The sequence below is a fragment of the Lynx rufus genome, unplaced genomic scaffold (genome assembly GCF_022079265.1).
Source record: "Lynx rufus isolate CCGP_SWC_20201006 ecotype Redwood Valley unplaced genomic scaffold, mLynRuf1.p SCAF_3, whole genome shotgun sequence".
In the NCBI taxonomy this organism is placed as follows: domain Eukaryota; kingdom Metazoa; phylum Chordata; class Mammalia; order Carnivora; family Felidae; genus Lynx; species Lynx rufus.
The window spans coordinates 181,868,029-181,894,887 of record NW_025814845.1 but is presented as its reverse complement, the minus strand read 5'-3'; the positions used below and the strand labels follow the sequence as shown (position 1 = coordinate 181,894,887).

Genomic DNA, 26,859 nt, shown 5'->3' with positions numbered 1-26,859 from the left:
TATGCCTGACTGGAGTGTAGTCAGACTTGGGCAGTGAATGTTTTCCAGGGTGTACCTTATAGCTTACATAGTTGGACTGCCATATCTGAAAAAAGTGAGTTTGTTTTGGGGGTGGGTGTGCAATGGGTGAAAGAGGTCAGAAGGTACGAACTTCGAGCTATAAAAAGGTCGTGGGGATGTAATGTACAATATGGGACTAGAGTAGATATACTGTAGTGCATATTTGAAACTGTTAAGAGGGATCTTTAAAGGTCTCATTACAAGAAAAAAAATTTTGTAGCTATGTATGGGAACAGATGTTAACTAGACTATAGTGGTGATCATTTCCCAGTATATACAAATAGTGAATCATCATGTTGCACATCTGAAACTAATATTATGTTAAATGTCAGTTATGCTTCAAAAAAATGAGGAGGAACTACATTTCAGATGGTAAAAAGTATTTTAATTGAAAAAGAGAAAAGAATGTCTTAGGAATTTGAAGCCACTGTGGCTTAAGAAAAGCCTTTAACAAAAATTTATCAAATTAAATAGAATCTAGTAAAAATCATAATGGCTTCAGAGGCTTAATATAGAGTCAGCAAACCCAACTTGTATTTTTTAAACACTTCAAAAACAGTATTGACAGATTCTTAATATGCTAGAGATGTATTATTTTAAAATCTATGGACACTGAGAAACAGTTAAAGCAAGAAAGAAATAAGGCTATCTCCCTCTTTTTATTTTTTTTTACTTTTTTAAAGTTTATTTTCAGAGAGAGAGAGAGGGTTAAAGCAAGGGATGAGGAGAGAGAGAGGGAAGGAGGGAGGGAGAGAACCCCAAACTAACAGTGCAGAGCCCGATGCGGGGCTCGAACTCATGAACCATGAGATCATGACCTGAGCCGAAACCAAGAGTCCAATGCTTAACCGACTTAGCCTCCCAGGGCACCCCTCTCCCTCTTTTTAAAATAATGTTAGAAATGGAATTAACCATTTAGTAAGAAAAAAAAGATTAATATCAAGTAATTTATCCAAACAATATTGCTAGCAAATATTTTAACTACAGTAAAATTTTAAAATATTGATAATACCGAAAAAAAAAGTTTACGAAGCCAGACGTATTACTAGATATTGCCTGACTTTGATATAAGAGATAATTTGAAGGAAAATATAAAATTTGGTGCTACAAAAAGAGTACATGTATTCTGAACCCGAAGGTGGAAAAACAATGCTTAATAAATTAATTTAAATTTATCTCCTTATGAAATAACTTACTAGAACCTGACCAGTAAAACTCATCAGAAAGTCTCAGTAGTCAAGAATTTTAAAGAATGTTTTCTTCAAAAATGTTAATATAAAATACTTACATCTCAAATTTTGCAAATAATTATAGCCTAACAGTTTTAAAACTCTGATACTGTGTTAAGTAATAAAATTGATCAGCATAGAAATTCTAGAAAAAGAATCAAACATGGTTAAGGGATTCAAGAAATGATAAACTGAATGTAGTATATCAATAATCAAATGAATTACATAAATATTAGTAGGACATACAGCAGTGTCAGGAGAATGAATTTATATCTGCATATGTTGCACTGAATTCTAATTGGTCAAAGAGTTAAAAGATGTTTTTTTGCTGTTCTGTTCGTATAAAATTATAGGAAACTATATAAAATGCAGATGTTTATCTACATGTAGGTTTACTGAAATGAAGAGTTACCAAATAAGGGGCTTGATATATTTAAGTGATATTTTATTATGATTATTGCATAAATGATTATTTTTAATTAGATATTACGTCTCCTCCCCGTCTCTACTTTCCAGGATGGGTGGGAACAGTAGACACTGGGTGTCGGAGGCCTAGGTTCTGACTTTGGATCTGTCCCATAGAAGCCCTCTGAGCCTGGACAAGGCCCTTCCCACCCTGGAACCTCGCCTTCCCTATGGAGAGTTACTAAGGGGATGAAAGAGGGAAAGTGAGAACACTCACTGAGCAGTAAAACTCTATGTAATTATTATTTTATGTGAAGAGTAGAACTCCTGAGAACATTTTAGGAAATGACGAAAAATAAAGGAATGCTAACTTCAGACACTTAGACAAACTGTAAAATATTTAGATTATTTTTCATTAAAATATGACTCTTAAAAGCTCTCCCTATGGGACTTGAATATTATGACAAGGAACTTGGTTGCTTTCTTCCTCTGCTTTGGAAGTGGCAGTTAGTGCTAAGTAGCTGTTAATGATTACTAAGAAAGACTATGGGCAAATACTTGACCCTTTAAGTGTTTTTAAAACGCAAAAGATATTTTAGTCATTTTAGAACAGTGAATTATCAAGTATTAATACAAATATGAGTCATTTAGCCATAGAAAGCATCAAAGAAAATGAGAACCTTTTTTCGCCCCCCCCCTTTTTTTTTAATTTAAGGAATATATTGAGTGTATTTTGTAATTGGTTCTTGGAGCATGAATAGTCAAGTTTGTTTCTTTTTTTCCCCAAGACATTACTTTAGTGTCCCTCTCCCTGAAAAATTAGAAGAAATAATTCCCATCTATAAAATTTCCTTAGGTTTGTTAGCACAGAATGTGAACGCCATCAGGAATACCTCTGAGAACAGGGAAGCTTTTTTTGTTTGTTTGTTTCTTGTATCTTTTTTTCAGATTTAGTTTTGATTACTTGGCCTACTTATTTCAAGAAGCTAAGCAGCTTGTTGTGTGTTCTTCCAGTTCTGTTGGATATTTAAAGTGATGGAGATATTTGGAATGGTTCCAAAACTGAGCAGTTTTTCATTTAAAATAGAGTAATTCCCAGGACACCCGTGGCACAGAAAGTGAATAATCACTTAGCACAGCATCTTAGTTGGATTTGGAGTATTAGCATGAGCTTTAAAAAAAAAAATGCGTAGGCTATTATTACTACTTGGAGAGGGGAAAAACAATAAAGCTTGTGTTTGATAGAAAACAGAGTATAGTCAAGAATATAGTACTTTTAGCAGTGAACTTAAGGGACAAGATGTGAGTAGGTGTTCAATATGTGTAATGATTTATTAGAGATGAGGAAGTGACTCATCTGCAGTATAAATCTTTGTAATGACCAGGCCATCAGCAGGAAAGGATGGGAGATTTGTAGAAAATGTGGAGGAGGAGGGAGAGGTGTTGAAAGTCCAATCGCTTGTGTTTTTCTTTGAGCATATGTGATCAGAATACAGACTCAGGGAACTTGTCACAGGATACTGTGCCAATTTACCTAAAAAAATTAGAAACTGTGATATCTACATTATTTTGCACACAATTTTCATGTGTCTGGATTGCTAAATCTATTTGTTTCACGTACATGAACAAATGGTTCTCTGCCCCATGTAAATCTTTTAAGTCAGGGCTAGAGACATGGTCTGTGTTTGTACATTCCAAACATCTAGATATGTGATTAATTTCTGTTCTGAGCCATATGCTTTCCTTATGTAAATATAACTTAAGTGCATTTCTGTGGCTTATTTAGTTGTTTTTGAACCCAGATGGTAGTGATTATAAAAATAAAAATCACATATCTTCCTATGTATACTCATTTCTTTTACAGTTGAAAAGGGCAGGCAGAAGAATCCCAGAAGTTTGTATATCCAGACACAGACGTCTCCAGATGTGCTATCTTCTGAAAAAACACTTGAATTGGCTCATTATAAAACAAAATGTGAAAACCAAAGTGGATTTATCCTGCAGCTCAAGCAGCTTCTTTCCTGTGGTAATACCAAGTTTGAGGCATTGACAGTTGTGATTCAGCACCTACTCTCTGAGGTAAGGATGTGTACCCTCTAAACCGTCTTTGTCCCTGAGGTGAGGCATGGGGGAGGGGGCGGTGTTCACGCTCTTGCCTTGTGAACACTTTTCAGTTAATGAATGATGAGACCGGATATAATTCATCCAATTATGCTTTTGTCAACTCGTTTGATACCTCAGTCTCTCTCTCTAGAAATTTGGGATGGAAACACTTCTACAACTTTCTTTTCTCTTTCAAAATCACTCAGACTGACAATGGCAAAAGATAATTGCTTGTTGTACTTGTATACGTCTCTAACCAATATTAGCATTAACATTTTTTCACTCAATTTTTTGTCTAACTGAATGTAGCTCTTCATATCACCTTTAGTTGAATGCTTTGAAAAATGAGATTGGTTATATTTATGGGTCAAGGAACACTTCCAAGGTAACTCCCAGTATGGGTCTGGGGACTTTGCAGAATTTCCATCCATTCCTAAAATGGGTTGTGGTACAACAGATGCGAAACAGATTTTCTTTGCTTACTTAGTCTTCCCTGACATTCTACAAGGATGTTCGTTCAGGGACGAGTTAAAATGCATTGAGAAGCCAAGCTTCTATGAATGTGTGCTACTGGTATACCACCAAAAACTGCGATTATCTGAGCGGAAACACTGGGATGAAATTATACTTGAGCTGTTTAGATAATTTTTTTAATCACCGTCTTAAAAGATGCACATCCATAACATCTCAAGAAGAAAACTGTTCAGTTTGCTTGTTCTGTAGTTCAGTTTGTGCAACAAACCTGTGTTCATTTTCTACAGAGGCTACTGTGATATGGTTGCCTGTCTGGGGCAGGGGAGACAGAGGTGAATGAGACTTGGTCTCTGTCTTTGCAAGTAACCAAGCTGATAGTCAGTTGGGATCAATATTTGGTGAACATTTTACAGCTTTGTCCAAATACATCTTTTTGAGAGCAAGATAGACACATATACCTAGTTTTAAAAATTGTAGGGGTATATGGTACTTCTGTTGCTCTTTAATATGTAAGGAGGGAATTGGAAAGCTGGCTTATATTATCAAGTAGGTAAAATTGGAGACCACGTAAGATCAAATGCAGGAAACAGTTAGTCTCTTTTGTGATAAACCAATAAATTTGTTTTACTGCAGCTAGCCTACCCGGCCCCATGTTCAATTCCTTTCTCTCTCACATGGAATGAGTCATTAAGTCCTGTGGGCCCTCATCCTACAGTGTTGCCCCCCCTCCACCATCCCCTCTTTTCCATTCCTACTGTTGCCAACCTTGTTCAGACTCAAGAGAACTGTCCATTAGATTGTGATAACTACTTCTTAACTAGGTTTTAGGCCTGCGCTCCCTTCACTCGTTTATCCCAAGCACTGCCAACAGATTCATCTTTCCAAAGCATTCCACTCTACTGACTGAAACCTTTGTCTACAGCTTACCTGTCCTATATGGTAGCTACTGTCTTTATGAAGCTTTTGGACACTTGAAGTGCAGTAAGACTAACTTAAGATATGTGGTTAAGCATTAAACTACACATGAATTTTGAAGACAGTATGAAAAAAATGTAAGATATCGTGTGAATAATTTTTCTGTTGACTATATGTCAACATGATAATATGTTGGGTATACTGACTTAAAATATATTAAAATTTAATCTTCACTTTTAGGAAATTAAAATAATATACATGGCTCACATTATATGTCCTCTGGAAAACTCTGGGGTATAACTTGGAATATAAGATTCTATAATTTGGCATGAGCTGCTCTTTTTAGCCTCACCTCACTGCCTATCGGCTCTAGCTGTATAATTAGTGAGGTAGAGAAAAAGCAAGAGGGATATAACGTTCCTTGAATATTTACTAAATTCTAGACATTCGTAACTTATTACATCTTGTCCAAAAACACAAATTGGAATTTACTAGTAAGAAAACTGAGGCATGGAGCTACAAAGTAACTCATCTATCAGCAGACAGCTAATTTTAGAGGAACACCAGGACTTGAACCTAGGTCTAGGACGCTAGGAACTTAAAATCATCTATGAATGTCTCAACTTTCCTATTCTTTGTTCACATGCTATTTATTACTGGGCCACTGCCCTTCTTTCTAATATCTACATGTTCACATCTTATAGCAGCATCATACCACTATCTACATTTAATTTACATGGATTCACTGTACAAACAACAAGTAGAAAATGCAAATTAAATAGATCAGGCAGTCCTGCCTTTCATGCCCCTCCATGAGGAGAGGCCCAGAAGTGGATGTGAGATGAGTTATGGAGCCTGCTCTTCCTTTGGTTTCTAAATCACTCACGTGGGCATGAACCTCCCACGGTCCATGTGATCCTGCTGTTTCAAGGTAATTTTTCCCCATACAGCCTTGCTCGTAAACACAAACCATACTCTTTTTCACATGCTCAGTTGGAGGAGGAGTAGATCGAACATTAGAAGAAACACCTCACTTATTTGGATAAACTGACAAATGTTTGGTCAGTCTATAACAGGACAAACTCTTAATGAGTTTCAGGGATACTTTTACTGTATGTGAATTTCATATTGCACCTAATTTAGGTTTTAATGCCAATGTAATTGTGACTCCACTGGATTTCTTATAAATTGGGTCAAAAACTCCCTCTTTTATTTCCTGATCCTTCTGGCTCTATGTTCTCTCGACCTTCTGGATTCTAGGAACACTTCTATTTCTCTGTCACTCTTTACCTTGTATTACAGGTAATTATTTGCACTCATTTAGGCTTTTTAAGACCAGAAGCTCACTGAAAGTAGGGTCTGTGTCTAGTTTCTTCTTAGGAAATGACCCTAGTACTTATGGCCGGACTTTATATAACAGATGTACATTGTATACCTGAACAAACAAATGGATGAATAGACAGGATGGAATCCCAAATGTAAGATGAACATATAAAGTCTTGATGCAAAAGTTCTTTGCTCTTTATAATCAATCAGCAAATATTTACTGATTGCCTAATGTGTGCAGGACACTTTTATAAAACAGTTAGAAAGGACAGGCATAAACAGGGGAAAAGTTAAGTAATTCTTCAGCACAATTTTCCTCTTAACCCTTTGGTTCTCTCCTACCCACTATACAAGTGATTGATGGATTGATATGTGGATAAGCAGATGTAGATTGTAGGTATAGACTGATCTGTATATACATATATATCTTATTGCTGAGTTTTTCCCAAGTGGCTTTAGAGCATTAGAGTATGGATAAAAATGATTGATTATAGGGAATCCTAGAGCTATCACTTACCCTTTGGTTGCAAGCCTGTTTAATAACTATAATTTTCCCATTCTAGTGGCAGAAATAATTCATTACATGGAAGTTCTAATAAGTGCCTCATGAATCTGGAAACGAATATCACACTTTCTGTTTCCCAGAGGACACATTGTTGATGGTTTCAGTTTATTCCAATTCCAGGTCTATCCTTGGATGGTTGAGCAGTGTTCTGTGCAGACAGCCAAAGTGAAATCCAGCCTAACGTAGCACCCAAACAAGGTGAATTTTGAATGACACTAGCAGGCTACTATAGGTAAAAAAGTCTCAGGGCAAAAAAAAAGTGGACATGATTCATTGTGTGAGTGGTGGGGAGGAGGTGGGAGAGGGTACCCGTCTGAGCGATCTGACATGGCTCTTTTCTACAAAATCCCCTGTGCTGGTGGTGCTCTTCAATAGCTAGCAAATTCAGGCCCACTGATGGGATGGCAGCCAGAGACTAAGTGCCTGTGTTTCAGGGACCCCTAATTAAATTATAGTGAATCCATTTTTTTTTCCCTTGGAGCACTTCATATATTAATAAGTGCGTAGAAAAGCAGATTTATATCCAGATTCCTACCTCCTGCTTTCCCCCCCCCCACATTGTGTAGAATTCTGCATGTTAAAATACAAAGAGAATTAAATAAACTTGTTATCTTGACTATAAAGAGTTTATCATCTAAGACAGAAGCACTGATAGAGGAGTCGTTGAATAAAAAGAAACAAGCAATCAGCAGCTGAGTGACAAAATACATTTTCATCATTTACTAGTAAAGGATAGATCTCTTAAAGGGCAAGCTCCCAGAGAGAGTCAGGCAGAAACTGACACAATGGTGTGGGCACTGCCATTTGCATGTCATATAGGATCACGTATAAAGCCCTTAGTTTTTCCTTTATCTTCTGCCGCTTCCCCCCAGATGAGGTCATCTGCCTTGAATGATAAGAGAGTTGGGCCCGGCCATTTTAGTTCTATTCAGGTCCCAATCTTGAAGGCAAGAACCATGTCTTAAATTTCTTGCATACTTTTCCCCAGCATCTGAAATGGTGCTTTGTTAATTGGCAGAGTAATAATTTGCCAATCAATTCAGAAAGATAAATGTCATCTCCAGGTTTTGGGGAAAGGGAGATGGTAAGTATGATTGACATTGAACATTCCCTTCAGGGTTATGTAATGGGTCAGGTCAATTTGTTCTTGTGGAGGTGGGACATGGGTAGCAAGTGTGATTTGTACAGAACAGGAATTGGGAGCCTAAACAGGAGCTGGATGTTGGAGATTCTTGGACCTAGGGTGAATTTTATTTTTCATGGACTAAATGGAATAGTTTTGGGGGGTAGGGGCATCTGTGTGTACAAAGACCATGGGACAGTAATCAAGCAGCCCCCTGCAAGGTCCTGTGGAGGGATGCTTTCACTAGCATCGGAATGAATTTCTGGAGATCAGGACTGGAGTGGAGGTTGCACTAGTAGAAAAAGTGTGATAGAGTCAAGGCTCATGAGGAAGAATGGACTGACTTTGGAACAACCCATTTAGACAAAAGAGAGACAAAGATGACCTCACGGCTTTCCTGTCACTGTTGACTCAGACTGACAGAGATTGGAAGCTGTCAGTGGCTTCTGGGACAGGAAGGTGGGATGCAGTATTGTTGGGGGAAGTGTTCACATGAACTGAAATTCCTTGTCCCCCAAACCTCTTTAATAAGCCGAGAGATCATGCGGTAGGTGTTCATGCCAGGGTGTAAACGTTTTCATAAAATTACTTCTGGAAATTACATATCAACTTAATTTTTCAATTAAGCGATTTTTAATTGCTTGTGGGTATCTAGTAAAGCTGTTTCCTGGTGTTTTTGACAATTGCATGACAAAACTTGCTGGTATTGACTTGAAATAGATCACTAAGCAAACAAAATTAAGGCCTAAATTTATGAGAGTAAGAAAGGCATGTATTACATCTATTTCCATTCGCTTTTCTTCCAATTTTATCCAGGTTGATTTTTCCTGAGACTTTAATTTCTACATTAGAACACTCATTACTTGTTCATTTTTTAAAACCTGAACTCACGGATTTGTTTTGTTGTTGTTATTTTTTTTAACTAAAAAAATGTATATTTATTTATTGTTGAGAGCATGAGCAGGGGGAGGGGCAGAGAGAGGGAGACAAAATCTGAAGCAGGCTCCAGACTCTGAGCGGTCAGCACAGAGCCTGATGTGGGGCTCGAACCCGCGAACTGCGAGATCGCGACCTGAGCCAAAGTCGGATGCTTAATCGGCTGAGCCACCCAGGCGCCCCTGGACTCACGGATTCGTAATTTCAGAACAATTTAATACTGCACTTTAAAAAAATCAAGCATTGAGAATACCATTAATGGCAAAGTGTACTCAAGGAGAAAGTGTTTCTTAAATTCCAGTCACTGTTAACTACCCATGTGACAGTGTTAGCATGCCGTTGTTAACTTCCTTAGCTCTTTAGTGAGAGACCCCTACAAAGTAAAAAGTACAAGTTATAGAAGATACCTGATCTCCCACTCTCCAATCAGCACTGCCCACTTTAACTTTAAACACCGATAGACCGTGTTCTAAGCATTCAGATTAAATTTTGCAGCAAACACCATTCGTCTTACTGTGTCATTGTGAATTGTAAGTCACAAAACACACACTTGGATTGTTCTTTGCCTCGTTCACAGGCTCCTTTAGTATACAGGTTTTGGAGAACACGTTTCTCTTTTCTATTAGTAAGTGTGATCACCTAACGACCTCAATTAGAGAGGGAACTAAAAAGGTTCACAAATCTAAAAATAACTCCATTATCCAGGCAGAGAAGGTCAGTTTTTCTTTGCACTGTACCAGCTGATATTTAAGTAAGTGGCCATCGATCAGTCTAATGTCTGGCTCTCATTTTTCATAAATGAAGGGCTGTGGCTTTAAGTAATCGCGGGCTGTTTGTGCCAAAGGCAGAAGCTGCAGCAATCAGCTTCTGAGAGGAGAGAGGCATACGGTAACCTGCAGGATGTGAAGTAAGGCTAACCGAGGACCAATCATGCTCTTCCCGGTAGAGCTTTGAATGTAGGCAGACCCGACTGGTGGGTGGCGTGGCCACCTGTGCACTTCTTGGACGGTGCGGGGTGGGGGGGTGGGGTGGGGTGGGGACAGGTGCAGACAGAAGCTGGAAAATGGGCTGCTCCAGCAGCAAAATGTGTCTCTATCCTCCCTGTGCAGCAACAAGGGTAATTAGTATTTGCTTATAGTGCGTTTCTGGGAGAATGTCAGGGACTGAGGCAGAGCTTGTCTGGAATTAGGGGGGAATGCTTGGAATGACGAGCAACTCTTGCCTGCAAAAGACTGGGTCTCATGATCTCTGCAATACTGTGATCAAGATGCGGCAGGAGCTCCGTCTCGGGTGATCCTAGTGAGGGCATTTTCAGAGAGCTCTGAATTCTGCCTTTTCCTTAGTTATGCCCTGGTGGTAGGGAATCAACCTTTTAAGAAACTGTATCTATCGCTCTGTGTGTGTGTGTGTGTGTGTGTGTGTGTGTGTGTGTGTGTGTGTGTGTGTGTGATTGCTTTAAGTTGCTGGTAACTTGGAAATTGTTCTTTTTTTTACGGAATTAATAATTGCTTTTTTGATACGGAAACAGTTGCCTGATATTCTTTGATTTCATTTCTCTTAACATCTCCTTACAATTATAGCTGATCTCAAATATAATAATCCTTAGAAAATAATGTGGGGATGGGTAAAATTAGTTTAATTTTGTCTTTTTTTTAAGGATTCTTTTTCACTGTGGCTTCTTCCTTTTAGGACTGACATTGTAACAAAACTTTTTTATTTGCAAATCTAGGACAAAGTGCATATAAGTGCGTATGTTTAGAACATTAAATATTTATCTTAAACTGATTAGTGCTTTATTGCCCTTGGAGGAGAATGCATTAAGTCTTAAGTATGCATTTGCTGAAAGGTTCTATGGATTAGCAATGAAGCATGGCTCAAAGTAAATATTTTTAAAAGTACCATGCCAGTGAGTGTCTCCAATGATGGTTTGACGAGAACCTGAAAAAATAAAGATTTTTGAAACATGAATTTCCCTAACAACTAAGGGACATCTGTGTTTTTTTCACAACACAAACTGTTTAGCTTAAATGATTCATATCTTGGCTTCTCGATTCTGAGTCTCATTTTCCTGGTGATAACAAATGTGTGCCTTTACTGAAAAGGACCCTCCTGAAAACATGAGTAACTTGATGTGTGTTTTCCACAGCGGGAGGAAGCGCTGAAACAACACAAAACCCTATCCCAAGAACTTGTTAACCTTCGAGGAGAGCTAGGTAAGAGCTTTTTTTCCTTTGTGTATGTGTGTGTTGTTTTGTTTTTTTCCCCCCTAAGTTTGACAGGATGAGGGGACAACTGGCAAATTCGGTTCTCCCATCTGCATTATGGCTGGAGTTGCACGCTGGCAGTTGTTAGCTGTCCCACTCTGGTATCTGTGCAAACACTTAATATCAACATTTCTTTTGAATCTTGGCAGCTTGACCTCAAGTTCACAGAATTCCTGGCACTGATCTGACTAAGCCTAGCAGAGCTTTTGATGACCAAAACATTTCTCTTCCTGAAGACAAGGACAGAGCGAGTTTTGTAATTGTGTGGGTTCCTCTTAAATAATTCTGTCATTTTTTTTTTTCCTGAACCTCTTTCCATATTAAAAAGTGGTGAGAAAATGCCCTCTCTGGTAATAGTAATTACATTACGCTTTCCTTGGGGCAGTTTGCGAGGAGGAAGTATGTAAAGAGAAGGATGCTGTGCATCCCGGATAGCCTGTCTGAAGAAAGCACGCTCTGTGCTAATGTTATAATAATTGGAACAGGGCTGATGGTGGAGGACCCAGTTCTACCAGGAGCCATGTGCCCCTGAAGTCTGTAACACCCACCAACCAGTGCTGCTGTTCGTAGGCTGAGCTGAGTTTTAGTTCTTGACTCTCCTGGAAGGGTCTTCAGGGTTCATGCAACAGAGACCATCTTGCCTTCCCTACCTCAGCTACTGTGTTGGAGTGAACCATCTGTCTTGGGATGCCCCTGTCCGCCATGGGCCCCTCAGCCCTAGAGAATCAGCTTCCTGCTTCAGCTTCAGCCCAGTTTGGAGTTATTCATTAAAAGGCTGAATTCCTTCCCCTTAGCGATTTCCTATGTATGCTCACAGCCTCCTCCTAAAGTGTGAGTAGGTATGTGTATAAACAATGCAAAGGCAACAGCCAGAGACGAAAATTGTGTTCATCCAGTTCTAGGAGAATACCTGTCTTTGGACAAGACCAGAATTTCAACATTGTCAATATAATTGGCTGGACTTAATTTTTTTTTTCTCTGCCACCCCCCAACCCTGGGCAAAGATTAAATAGCAGTCAATGTGGGGCCAAGGCTTGTCTCTGTGTTCCTTTTCTGTTTTCACCTCCCAACGGGAGGCAACCACAAACTGCTGACTACCCCTCCAGATTCTTAATACCTAGCTGGGACATCATTTTCTCCTGACCTTATTTGAGGCGATGGAAATGAGGAACTCTTTATAGAAAAGTAATTTTAAAACAGATGGAACTTCAGGACCCCAAAGAGTTGAAAATTCTAGGCAAACCGTTCAAGGAAACCACAGCTGAGAAACAGGCCTCCTGGCGTTAGCATTTGAGGCTTTCTGTCCTGTTACTTAACTAGACAGCTGCCCTTTTGATTACCCAGATGACCAACTTAATTTGCTTTTTGTGTGCCTTAAATAACGTAATGGATATAGAGTTGAGCAGGTCAGGAAAGAGGCCTTTTGTGTGTGTTTCAGAGTTCATTATGACCCAGTGGAGGTGGAGACGAGCCTCCCTGATGGTTCACGTTTCGGCCTCTCCAACATGGGGCCGAAACGCCAGCGGAACACTGTTCTCATTCATGCTGCTTGAATAGGGGATCCTCTTCTTACCTTTTAGTGGATAGCACAATTAAATGATTTAAAGTGGGACCCGGGTCCTCAGCACCTCCACTGGGTACGTAGCCTGACAGGAAATAGCTGTCACAGTTTGTACCCGTTCTCACTTTCCATCTGTGATAAGGAGAGTGTGCCGTGGTGTTCTCTCACCACTGCTGTCCACGTGTCCGGATGCAGTGGTTGGCCTGTCCATAGCGTCCAGTCACCCAGGTGGGAGTTGGGTGGGAGTTGGGTTAACGCGGCAGTAGGGGACTCTTGTCAGGGTAATGCGATGACATTAGGAACGGTTTTCAATGGAAGGCACAATTGGGAATGTGTCAGTGCTCCCATTGAATGAGGTAGAACTTCTCAAGTAACTATGTAAAGCCTTTTGGGTATGTTCTCAGTTCTTTGAGGGGAGAGAAGGCATGACGTAGTTCTTCTGATGGAAACAGTCCAGGAAGAATTCTCCAGAAGCTGCCAGTGGGATTGTTTGTAGCATGAACTAAGATGAAAGACAACAGGTTACATAGCAAAGTTCGAAATGCGATTTTAAAATTTGAGGCAGTACTATAGAATGGTTAGACTGTGTGGTCACAATAACCAGGTCCAGACCTTTCTGTAGCTGGGTGACCTAGGACAAGTCACATTACAGGTCTTGAGTCCCAATTTCATTATCTATCACATGCACTAATAATTGTCTGCTCAGGGATAGTCATGAGGAGTACCTGAAGTAACTCACTGTAGAGTGTGTTGCACCCAATGTTAACTACTATTAAATAGTTACTATTAAGCTAACATGTCTCCATTTTATAGCTGTGTAATAGTCACATTTGCTGTTTTGTGGGGGTATCAACCACACTGCAGGAAGGAATTGTAATTAGACTATATTACTAGAAACCTCTCAGGATGGGTTGTTTTCTTGTCTTCAGATTCAAATGCCAATGAGATGTGATTGATCCCCTCCTGACACGGTCCAAGTGCTTGCAAAGTGGAGGCCATAGTCTAGCCTTTTGTCCGTGGATTCCTAACTAGAAGTTGCCTAGCTTCTTTGAGTCCAGTTTCCTCACTGGGGGTATGAAGTTAATCCGTATTTTTCTGGGTTGTCTCGGAGCTTGAGTAAAATAGTAATATGTATGAAGCAACTGGCCATGGTACCTGGTCCACCACAGGCACCTCAAGAGAGCCTTACTACCACCACCATCATCCAGGAATCCACCATTTCTCTCCAAAATATGGGGGGGCTGTTGGATCCACTCTCTAATTGGGTAATGTTTCTTTATCTTCTCTATGAAAATTAAGGCAAGGTTCTCAAACTAAGAACTGCAGAATATAAAAGACAACTCAGACTCAGGAGCACCAAAACCCAAGTAGAGTCTGTGATAGTGACCTTCAGAATCTAACTGCCTCCAACCCTCCCCTCCATTGACTAACTTCCCTGTTGTCTCAGTCGTCACCCTGACAAGTGTCCTGTGCTGCCAAGTTAACCCAACTTCCCTCAGAACAAACCCATGAGGCTCCCCTCCTTCCACTGAGTCCTCGATACTTGACAATCATGTACTTACTATGATCTTGTGTTTCCTTATTGTCTCCAGATAGTAAAAAAAAATTTTTTTCCAGAGAGTAAATTTCTTTCAGAGATTCTTTCCTACTTCCTATGGGGAAAAAATACATGTTCTCCATTTTCACAAGTAATTGGTAAATATTTATGGGTATTTGAGGGTTTTAAAATTTCTTTTTATTTAAGAGTAGTGTGCAAAAAGTTAAAACTGTGAAGTGAGGGAAAAATAGCCCATATTCCACTAGGAGACTTTACTTTTGCATATTTCCTGTGTCTTTGTGTATATGAGAGTAGACAATTTCATATCTTGACTTTTTTTTTATTAAGGTATCACTTACCTACAATGGAATGCTTATTGACAAACACATACACTCATGTAACTTACAGCTTTATCAAGGTATTAAAGCTCACTATCCTCCCAGAAAATGCCTTCATTCTCCTCTCTGGCAGATGATACCCCTCTTCTCCAGAAGCAAACAATGATCTGATTTTTATCACGTAGATGAGTTTCGTGTATTCTAGAATTTCATATAGATAGAAACATACATCATATTCTTTTTGTGTCTGGCTTTTTTTTTTCCACACAGCAACATGATTTTGAAATTTGTCCATGATATTTTATGTGTATTCTTATCTTTTTAGCTTGTGTCAAGCACTTTTCCATATTGCCTCATACTCTTCATTATGGTCATGCTGAATGACTTGGGAAATTTCTGTTGAGTGGAGATAGCTTACCCCTATAGTGTTTAGTATAGTGAGGGTTTCCTTGTCGGCTGTTATCCCATTCATTCCTGTGGTTTTATCTACAACCTGGAGGGTGATGATGCACAGATCTAGTTTTCGAGTTCTCTCCTTCCGAGGCTGCAGATGTATTTTTCCCGGTGAAGAACTGCCTCCAGGAAAGCCAGTCTGGTGTAATCAGGCCTTTCTGTTTCCCCAGCCCTTTGCTTCCTTGAACTCTCTGCCGTGTCTCCTCATTCAGACCTATTCCTCAAAGTCTGCTTATCGTCTTCTGAAGTGGCATCATTCTTCAGTTACCACCTAAGCTAATGAGGGTCTCACATGCCTTGTCCTCCTCTCTCCTCCTCAACCTTCTGGCTCCTGCTGTTCTAGTTTAAGCCCCATAATTTCTCCCCTCAAATACATGTCAATGGTCATCCAACAGGCCACCTTGCTCCAGGCCCACTTCTCTCCAGACTATATTAAAATAAGTCTCACATCTGTCCTCAACTGGACATTTTTAACAAATATAAATGACTTCATTTGGGCTTTGGGGAAAAGTCCAAATAGACTGTATTCACCATGTATGATTTGACCAGAACCTTCCAGCCCAACTTCATGATATCGGAATGCTCATTTGCCTTTCTTCACACCTTCTTTCCCCTCCCCATGCCTTAGACACAGGTCCGTTCATACCTCTTTGGCCCTCTTTGGCACATGTTATCCCCTCTGCTTGAAATGTGCTGTCCCTTTTTCACCGCCTTTCTATTGTTTGCCTCTTAAACACCTCACTAGCTAAAACCTAGCTAAGTCCTAGCTAAAAGACCTTATCTTCATTTGAGTTTTAGTTAATCTTTCAAGAAAAGTTAATTGTGCCTTCTACTATGTCCTTCAAGATACTTTGTTATTGTAGTTATTTGTTTTTAGACCTCTTCTCACATTCTAGAACCATGAGCCTTTCAAGGGCAGTATCTCCTTCACCTTTGTAGCTCAACGAGCTAAGATCTTGTGCCCGGCACTTAGTATTTCAGTGAATGAATGATTTTTATATTGAAGGTGGTAACTAGAGAAAGTTGGTTTATCTGTATAATACCTAATATTCAATGGTTTTTGTATACAAATGTTTTCCTATAAACCTTTTAAAAATAACAAGTATGTTTTTAGAAATGAATAATAAACAAGGTGAGCTATAATTCTCTTGGAAACATTTAAAAAAAATTTAATATTTATTTATTTTAGAGACAGAGTGCAAGCAGGGGAGGGGCAGAGAGAGAGGGAGACACAGAATCTGAAGCAGGCCTCAGGCTCTGAGCCGTCAGCACAGAGCCGGATGCAGGGCTCGAACCCACGAACCGTGAGATCATGACCTGAGCCGAATTCGGATGCTCAACCGACTGAGACACCCAGGCCTCCCCTCTTGGGAACATTTTATAATTATGTCTGATAATCCCAGTTAGATCATTTTGAAAGTGTCAGCCCTTGAAATAGATTACAGTTCAATTGAATGGTCAGTGTCCACAACAAATATTTGGCCTCTGAGATAGGGAATAAACCTGTCACTCTAATTTTTTTTTTTTTTTTTTTTAAGAACCATGTTGGATCAAGACTGCCATAATAGAGAGCCATAATGGGGCACCTGGGTGGCTCAGTCGTTTAAGCATCCGACTTCGGCCCAGGTCATGATCTCACAGTTCATGGGTTCGAGCCCCACGTCAGGCTCCGTGCTAACAGCCTGGAGCCTGCTTCAAATTATGTCTCCCTCTCTCTCTGCCCCTCCCCCACTCTCACTCTGTCTGTCTCTTTCAAAAATAAATAAACAAAAAAATAGAGAACCATAATTATGGTCTTTGGGGGTTTCTATTGTTTTTTGTTAATATTAATCATTAGAATCCCATTTTTATCTAAATTAATGGAGGAAAGGTATTTTAGCTGTCAAAATTAATATCTAATGTACACCTTTTTCAGAGACCTTCCATCTATTTTTATTTAAGTTGTTTTTTTTTTTTAATCCTACTGAGACTTAAGTATTTGGTCAAATGAACTAGATGTCAAAAACTTGGGGCACTTGGGTGGCTCAGTTGGTTAAGTGTTTGATTCTTGATTTCTGCTCGTGTCATGATCCCACATACCATAAGATCGGGCCTGTATCGGGCTCTGTGCTGACAGAGCAGATCCTGCTTGGGATTCTTTCTCTCCTCTCTCTCTGCGCCTCCCTGCCCACACACATACAAGCTTGCTGTCTCTCAAAATAAATAAACACTAAAAAAAAATAAAAACAAAAACTTGAAATGCCTTTATTCACAGACATTCATATAAACTTAGTATTATTTGTAATGCGTTGTTCAGGTAATGCACATCTTTTTTATAGATCTGTCCTGGTTGTTTCTATATAATGACACAAGTGGGATTTGAACCCTTAATTCACTAAGAATTGCAGTAATTCCCATAATTACAAAAGACTAGTTGATTTTTTTTTCCTCTGTGTATAAAAATTATGCACTGGGTATGGTGGTAACATTACTGAGTGCCAGCTCTTTCCTGACAACAGTATTCAGCTCTTAGTCTACTGGTTAGTATTTTATTAAGAGAAAGGAAAGGGAAGGGAGGGAGGAAGGAAGGAAAAGAAACTGAGGCTTAAAAGTGAAGTAACCTTCCTGAGGTCAAGCAGCTAGAGAGCAAAGCGCCTGGCTGAGGACCCAGCATGGTTAGACTAGCAAACTCCTCATCATAACAGGGAAAACCATGATGCAATATTTCAAAGGTTGGAAAGTCATGTGATATAGACACTCCTTTGCATTGGTAATGACTTTTGGAATCTTTTTATCTGAGTCAAGAGTTCAAGAAACACTGTTAGGTTAAAATAGGTTTTGCTATTATCAGTTAGGGAAAAGTGACTTAGCCTTGCCAAAAGCAAGGTATGAATTGTCTAATCAACACTCAACTGGTGTCTGTGAACTTGAGGCCACCATACACCTTGGCGCATGTGTTAATTCTTTCATTAGTTTGATCTACAGTTGTGGTTTAACAGGCTGTGTATTTCAAGTAATTTGAAAAACTCTTTACAGTTAGGTCACTTTGGAGTTGCACAATTCCAGAAGTGATTTTTGAAGTGGGATTTATGAAAAAAAACTATTAACGTAATGAAAACTAATAGTATACCAAAAGAGAATTCTTTCTCTCACTGAGTTGATTGAAGATGGTTTTGACCACCTCAGACTTAGCCCATTTTTCCCTATCCACGTCTGCCCATCCTAAATTCAGACTTTGGCTGGCTATGTCTATAAGTAAAAGGTTATGTACTGTCACCTGTATAGACGCGCAACATAACCGGGGGTATCAGTTTTGAAAGCCTGTGTTCCTTGTCCTAGCTTGTCCTTGTCCAGTTTTGATATGTTCAGTGTTGACTAATTTAATGTCATCTGTCCAGAATGGTGGTTCTCAGACTTCACTGTGTAATGAAATAGACTAGGTTAAAATGCTGATTCACAGTTCGGACTCAGGTGGCTTGGGAATGGAGCCCAGAAATCCACTCTTTTTTTTTTAAGTTTGTTTATTTAGACACAGAGCGAGCTTGCATGTGTGTGCATGGGGGAGGGGCAGAGAGAGAGAGAGAGAGAGAGAGAGAGAGAGAGAATTCCAAGCGGGCTCCACACTGTCAGTGCAGGGCCTGATGCAGGACTCAATGCCACCAATAGAAGATCAGGACTTGAGTGGAAATCAAGTCAGACGCTTAACGATGGAACCACCCAGGCACCCCCAGCAACCCACTTTCAATGACCATTCAGGTGATTATCATGTAGGTGCTCCCTGGACTATACTTGGACACCATGCCGTTTGTCCAGAATGTTGTTTCTTTTACAGAAAGTCTCTAAGAATCAGGTAAGCACAGTGAGCGAATAAACAGTAATGTCAAATAGTGCCAACTGAATTGAGCCCGTTCTTGTTTGTACCTAGGCTTCCAAATGTTAGGAATGCCATCAACTTTACCTGCCCTTTTGAACCTCGTACTCTAAAAATGAAGCATGAGGGACGTTTAACATTCAATTTATTACTTTGGTCTCAGTGTGATTTCTTTAAAGTCCTGCCTGACTTTTCTCAGGCCCGAAGCTTAGAACATGATGCTAATTTTTCCGCCAGACTTGCATCTCCGATCCACTTTCGTGCCTAAATGTTTTCGTTGGTCCATGGAATGTTGCTGTTGTGATTATGAGAACATCTGTTTTGCAGCATGTTGTTGGCCAGTGAGTAAGTTGAAAAACAGCAAAGCCTTTTCAGACTTGTGTTGGCAGGGAGAACCACAGGCCCCATGGAGACCCAGCTGGCACCTGTGTGCTCACATTGGCTGGTGGGGCCAGATCATCATCCCCCGTTTGCGTAAGGTTTGGTCAGGACTAATCAGTGTAGAGAAAAGTTGTTTTTTTTTTTCCTTTTAACTTCCCTTATCTTGAAGTCTTTCTAGCTTCCACAAGAGAAAGAAGCCCTAATACTCTCAGGCATCTATTGTATGTATGAATTAAATTCTCTCTTCTGCCTCTCAGGTTGAGGAAATAGCCACAGAGATCAGGTTCTGGGTTCTGTGCTGCAGAACCTGAATTGAAAATGTTGAGTGGATTGAGTTCTGGACCCAACTTTGCTACTTCAGTTCCCATTCCAGTAAAATGAGGTTTAAGATGATAACCTATTTTATTAACTCAAAACACTATCATATTACATCAGAGAATAGATACGAGAGCATTTTGTAGAAGTACGAAACTGAGCTTTAAATGTAAGATGGTATTATTTATGGGAGAATTGAGGGTGCAGGCATTTTTTTTTGTAAAAGTAGATTCCTAATAAGTTACGATTAGGGAGTGGCTTTGAAATCAGTTCATGTTGATTCATGTAATTCCCAAGAGCGATCAGAAAGCCCTTCATAGCTCATTATGAAATTTAGAAAAAGACTGTTGTGTATCACATGACTGCCACATTTCTTGGTCATATGAAAAAGTAGTACGTCTTGGCAAGTAAAACTCGGACATCTTCTGAGGAGATGATCATTCCACAGAGAGTTTGTGAAGATGTGCTCTACAAAATCCTCACCAAATGCTATGGTTAGCCGATCAGGTGGTATTTGTTCCTGCCTTGCAACACCAGGAAATTGAGATGTGGAAAGTTAGACTTCCCCGTTTTTGGACAGTCTGGGTACTTACCCTTTCGTTGTTTGTAGGCTGCTGCCCTTCCCCCAAGTAGAAAGTTACTTTTTAAAAATGGCTTATTGATTACCTTATTCACTTAAATTACTATCTCCAATTTTAAACAGACCCTGGTTTCAGAGAGTAACCTACATAGCCCGTCAGTCACTCTGGCAGAGTGTCCTGACCGGATTTCTCTTCCATAGAGTAAGAATAATATTATGAAGTGATTATGCTGCTATGATAGAAGATAGTGTTCCCATTCACGGTTCTGGGGCTGGGCCATAGGAGTAGTAAGATAAGCTATAGATTGGTTTCCCCCTTACTTTGATACACAGGTGGGAGCATATTTTACATGCACGTTGCTTTTCCACTCAACATTCTTAAAGATCAATACACAAAGAACTTGATCAGTCTTTTTTAATAGCTGTTGAATGATCTTATTCCATCACATAGATACACCACAAATAATTTAACGTGTTCCTTCTTGGTGGACATTAGGTTGTTTCTGATGTTTTGCTGTTACAGAATTGCTCCAGTGGATAACCTCAAATGTCCTTCATTTTACACGTGTGGGAATATACCTGTAAGATAAATTCTTACTGGTGGAATTGCTGGGTCAGTGGACTATGCAGAGAAAACATGACAAGCCAAAATTGAGGGTCATTCTAAAAATACCTGACTCTTGAAAATTGTCAAGATTATGGGGGGCAGGAGGGGGAAGAAAGACCCACTCACAGACCAGAGAAAACTGAGGAAACATGACAAGTAAATGCAATGTCGTATCTTGCATAGGGTGCTGGAACAGAAAAAAAGGGGCAAAGTATGGAGTTTAGTTCATAATACTATACCAATGTTGGTTTCTTAGTTTTGTCAATGTCCCTTGGTAATGTGCAGTGTTAATGTTAGGGGAAAATGGATGTGAGGTATCTGGAAATTGGTCTCTCTTTGCAGCTTCTCTGAAGAGCCAAAGTTTTTCTAGGGGCACCTGGGTGGCTCCATCAGACAAATGTCCAACTTCGGCTCAGGTCATGATCTCACGATTCGTGGGTTAGAGCCCCGCATCAGACTCTGGGATGACAGCCTGGAGCCTGTTTTGGATTCTGTGTCTCCTGCTTTCTCTGCCCCTCCCCCACTCTGTCTTTCTCTTTCTCTCAAGAGCAAATAAAACATTAGAATTTTTTTTTAATTATCCTAAATTTTTTTCTTAAAAAAAAAAAAAAGCATAGTGAAAAAACCTGGTGAAATCCAAAAGTCTATAGCACACTTACTAGTATTGTTCCAGTGTCAAAACCTTAATTGTGACTAATGTCCCATGATTATGTAAAATGCTAACAATTGGGGCAGCTAGATGGAAAGGGTACAGGAACTCTGTGTACTATCTATGTACTTTTTCTGTAAAATTATTCCACAATTACAAGTTGTTGTTTTTTTTTTTTTTTAAAGCAAGTATATTTCAGGGCGCCTGGGTTGCTCAGTCAGTTGAGTCTCCTACTTCGGCTCAGGTCATAATCTCGCGGTCTGTGAGATCAAGCCCCGTGTCGGACTCTGTGCTGACAGCTCAGAGCCTGGAGCCCGTTTTGGATTCTGTGTCTCCCTCTCTCTGCCCTTCCCCCACTCATGCTCTGTCTCTCTCTCTCTTTCTCAAAAATAAATAAAACATTAAAAAAAAAAAAAGCTTTAAAAGCAAGTATATTTTCCCTGAGTAGTATGTGCTGTTGAAAAAAGAGTGAAGGTGTCCAGCACTGAAAAGCAGGTGTCTGATTCCCCAGGTGGCCAGAGGCGGGGGTTGGGGGGGGTACCTAAAGCAGGCAAGAAACGTAGGACGCAGACATCTTGATCCCCCCACAGCTGGTGCAGAGAAGGGTTGGCCCCCATGCCACGCCTGCCAGAAACACCTAGAGAAAATATGTGTGTACAGTTGGGGAATGAAGTCGTCTTATTTTCCTGTTAATCTTTTCTTTCTGTCACAGTCTCTGATGTGGCATCATGAAAGTGTGTGTGACTTCCATGTGACCTTACCTCCTCCTCTTTATTTTTCCTTTTCTTCTTTATACTTGATGTCCAGTTTAGATAAAATCACCTACAAGTTGGGAAAGTCCTATTACATCCAGTGCCAAGAACAAGAGAACTATGGTACCCTATCCTGTGTGTCTGTGTGTGTAGCTTTGAATGCTACACAAGGCTGCTTTTTAACTGTCACATTCTGTCGTGGAACCATAAGCCTGTCTCAGACGATTCTTCAAACACATTTGAACGGGTGGTCTTTTGTAAGGCGGGTAAGGATAACCGCAACATTTATTGCACGCTGACTCTGGTCAGCCACTGGGTCAGGGGCTTCCTGTGTGTTATTTTATTTAATCCTGCAGGGAAGCTACCAATATTAGCTCCATTTAAAAAAAAAAAAATGAGGAAATGAAGGTTTAGAAAGCTTAAATAATTTGCTCAAATCACGTGGCAGGTAAATGGTGTGACTGAGAATTGGACCTAATTATTCTAGCTCTGTTCTACGAAGACTTTTATTTATGTCCCTGAGAGTTAAAATATTTGGGGTTGTCTCGTGATGAACCATGCTACCCAGATCCAAAAATGAAGGAGTCATGAAGAATATGGTCATGAAGAATATGACCAAGTTAGGGCCATGGTAGTGTGGTGCTTTTCTCTGTAAACATGCATTTATCAGTCACCGAAGGGAAACTGATGTCTACGAGATGGAGAGAATACAGGTCTAGCCTCCCCCCTTAGAAGAGGTCCCCAGGACAAATTAGGTAATAGCTACGCGTGTGCTTCTCGGGGATAAGGGCTAGAGGACCCCGGATGAATCCAGCTCTCCTTTTCAGAGATTATAATTGGCTGTGACATGGAGCCTTTTCCAGAGGTCATCCAAATAAGTTATATGAAAAGGAGAAAATTCAGGCATTTGTCCATTTTTCTGAAATGTTTTTTTTTTTTCCTTGCTCAGTTCTATATGCTTGAACCATGTTGTGTTCCTATTCTGTCATTGGCCGAGAATTCTGCGTGGGCATAGCTTGTCCCGGGGCGAAAAGGGCTGCCTCTAACACGGCCTGTGGCTTTAGGGCTGGTCTTGTAAATGAGTTGGTTTCTTTCTTTCCTAATTCTGCAAACTCATGCTGAGGCGGACGCTGGAGATAACTTTTGCTGCATCCCAGTGCGTGTACAAAAGTTACGGGTGTCCAGCTCTTCCACGGGCAGTGGCCTCTCGGCACCCTTAGTCACAGACCTGCTTTTACCAGTCGCCTGATGGAAGGATTAAGACACCAGGACAGAAAGATTCCTTTGTACTGTATGGATTTGGTATTTGTGCAACAACTTCTTGAAAACAGTGTCAGCTTGCACTGAAAACCCCTTGCTCACTTGCTGGAAATTCTGAAAGATCCCCTGTTTTATTTTGGCTTTGCTGGGTGCCTGCTTCACTGTCTGAAAGGGAGTGGCTTTCCGGAGAGTCAGCGAGGACAAGACCGGGCTGAGATGGCCTTAAGGAGCTCTCCTAAACTGTCATCAGCACAAGGAAGGGGCCATGACTGAAGCCCCAGGTGACCTCCCGCACTCCCCCCACTGTGTGTGTCTGGTGGAGAGGGAGTGCTCAGAACCCTTGATGCGTTGGTTACATGGGTGTCCTTAAAAAGTGTTCCAAGAGTCTTTGTGCCAAATACATTTTTCCTTCAGGAGCCCAGGCCAATTAGTTCAAAGTAAAGCTGTTGGTGTGAGGGATGATTTCAGTCCAGCTGTTGTCTGCCCGGCACGCCAGGCCGGTAGCAGAGCAAAGGTCTGTGCACAGCTGTGGGCTGATGTCACTGCCTGGGGTTGAGCCCAAGCTTGGGATGGTTGTACTAAGGGCGATAAACCCTTCTCTCCCTGTTCTGACCTACCCCTTGCCTCCCCTCTGCCTTCCCTTCCCCTCACTCACAGTGGCAAACAAAATTAAACACTTACAAGCTTTTCCTCTTCTGTTATTTCTTTTCTTTTCTCTCTCTCTCTTTTTTTTTTTTAAACAGGAAACACCCTGCCCGGTGGCTAATGTGAGAGCATTTCCAGATATCCTATTTGATTTTAAACCCAGATGTACTGTAGATATACGTTCAAACTGACCGTTGTTTCATTACAAACAAATGTGTTAAAATTGGGCGGGTGTAGTGTACTATTAACTTCATATAGATGATCTTCTAGTTTCTGGTTCACTTAGACATTTCTGTCTCTGATATGAGCATTCAGATGGGCTGCGATCATACTATTAGTTTTTTTTTTTTTTTTTGGCTGATCTCTGAAATTCCAACAGAATTAAGTAAAAACGACATGAAACCAATAAGAAAGCTATTGGACATCTTCATTGAGTGCTTGCAAAATATTTTTCTGTCATCTACTTTCATAGAGTGTTATAATGTAGATTCCCACAAGGAAGCTTGTGGGGCCATCATTTTGTTTATGTACTTGGGAAGGTTAGTGGAAGCTAATGTTGTGTGTACCTGTTTGACTAACATTTGCCTTCTTGAATCATTTTTTTCCCCTCCTTTGGTAAATAATTAGTACAATAAAAAGGAAAAGTGAAGAGTGTTATGTAACCATCCACATCACCATTATCTTTTACTCTTTTAAAGAAAAAATAATAATAACTTCGAAAATTTAGTTCCAAGGGACTGAATTGTCAGTCTGTACTGCATTTGATGACCCCGATAATCTGGCCTCCATCTACCTCTTTGGGTCTTATCTCCAGTTGTTATGCTTTGTGAAAGTTCTAGTCCCCAAGGCACACCGTGCAGTCTCCCACCTTTGTTCATGGTAGAATAGTTTTCACCCTCAGTATCAGGATGGCATTTATGTCACGTGGCTCAATTAAAAAAAAAAAAAAAAACTGACCAGATCAGAACCAGTGAGCTGCCATTTCACGCCCATTAGAATGGCTTATAAAAAATAATACAAGAAAAGAAAACAATTTTTGGTGAAAGTGTGGAGGAATTGGAACCATTGTGTACTGCGGGTGGGAATGAAAAATGGTGTAGCTGTCATGGAAAACAGGACGGTGTTGGCTCAGATAATAACAGAATTACCGTATGACCCAGCAAGTCCACTTCCAGGAATATACTCAAAAGAACTAAGACAGGGACCTGGACAGATGTCTGTGCACCCATGTTTATAACAGCGTTCCCAACAGCCCACAGGTGGAAGTAACCCAAGTGTCCTTTGACAGATGAATGGTAAACAAAATGTGGTCTATATGCACAATGGACTATTATCCAGTTTTCAAAAGGAAGGGAATTCTGACACATACCACAACATACATATGACCCTGGAAGACATGCTGCTGAGTGAAATGAGCCTGGCACAGAAGGGCAGGTTCTGTATGATTCCATTTATCTGAGGTACTGATGTTACCTACATTTTACCACAACTTAAAGAAATTTAAGACCCCAACTTCCATACCGTCGTAGCTGGGTGTAAACCATTGTGAGTGCCATTTATTGGACCCGTAGGTACTTCCCTGTATTGTTTCTCAGAAGTGTATATCTTCTCAATTAGACAATGAGCCTCCCAAGGAGAGGCTCCATGTTGTTTCTCTCCAGTCTCTGGCACAAAAGACAGCTGGGTGGGGTGGGGGAGAAGCACAGGCTTTGGATGTAGACAATCAGTATCCAAACTGCTTACAACAGTCCAGTCTCCTGCCACTTATTTAGCTGTGTGCTTATAGGCAAATTGTGTACCCCCTGTGTTGACTTCCTTATTCATTTTGTAACAAGGTTCTCACAGGACTTCTGGGAGAGGTAGACGAGATAACGTGTGAGGAGCGCCATTCACTGAGTAGTAGTTTTTATTTTTTTATGTTCCTTTCCCCTTCAATAAGTATTTATGGATTTATTTGAATTTTAATGGTTCTCTTTAGAAGAAGCTATTCTTGTCATTATTCAATATGGTCCATTTTGCCTCTGAAAGAATACTAATAGGAGACAAGTGACTAATATTTCTACCACTACATGGCATGTTCCTAAGAAACCATGAAGACAAGTCTACCTCCTTGCTGGAAATTTATCCCAGGAACCAGCCAGTTCCACATTACTTAGCTAGAATTATCATTAAACTAAACTGTCCTCTCTCTGCCCTAAAACAATCTTATTTCTTCCACAATTCCAGAAATCTATATTGCTTGCCAAAAGGGAGGTAAGGATTAACAACAGATGTACCAGTACTCTGTATTAGTCCATGGGTGCTTTAGGATATTGAGAACACGAATTCTGACAGAGTAGCACTGGTTTCACCTGTATTGAATGTCAGTGAAGGAAGGTTAAAAAAGTCCAAACTTCTGACAAATGATTGAGATTTCCAAGATTTATTACAGTGTGGTTGTATTATATGCCTTTATGTGCAAATCTGAAAATTTTTCGTTAACGATTATGTGTTTTCAGTAGTGGTGGTGAAGAAGTAAGATGCTCCAATTT

The 26,859-nt window shown here is 40.1% G+C and overlaps 1 protein-coding gene across 6 annotated transcripts in view; it reads left to right on the top strand.

The window, feature by feature from the left end:
• Positions 1-26,859, top strand: part of MTUS1 (microtubule associated scaffold protein 1) — a 115,745-nt gene that overhangs the window by 74,992 nt on the left and 13,894 nt on the right. For all 6 annotated transcript variants that reach the window (XM_047092140.1, XM_047092141.1, XM_047092138.1 and 3 more), the window contains 2 exons: positions 3,559-3,773; positions 11,283-11,349. In XM_047092140.1, the coding sequence (XP_046948096.1) occupies positions 3,559-3,773; positions 11,283-11,349 (282 nt within the window). The remainder of the gene's footprint in view (positions 1-3,558; positions 3,774-11,282; positions 11,350-26,859) is intronic.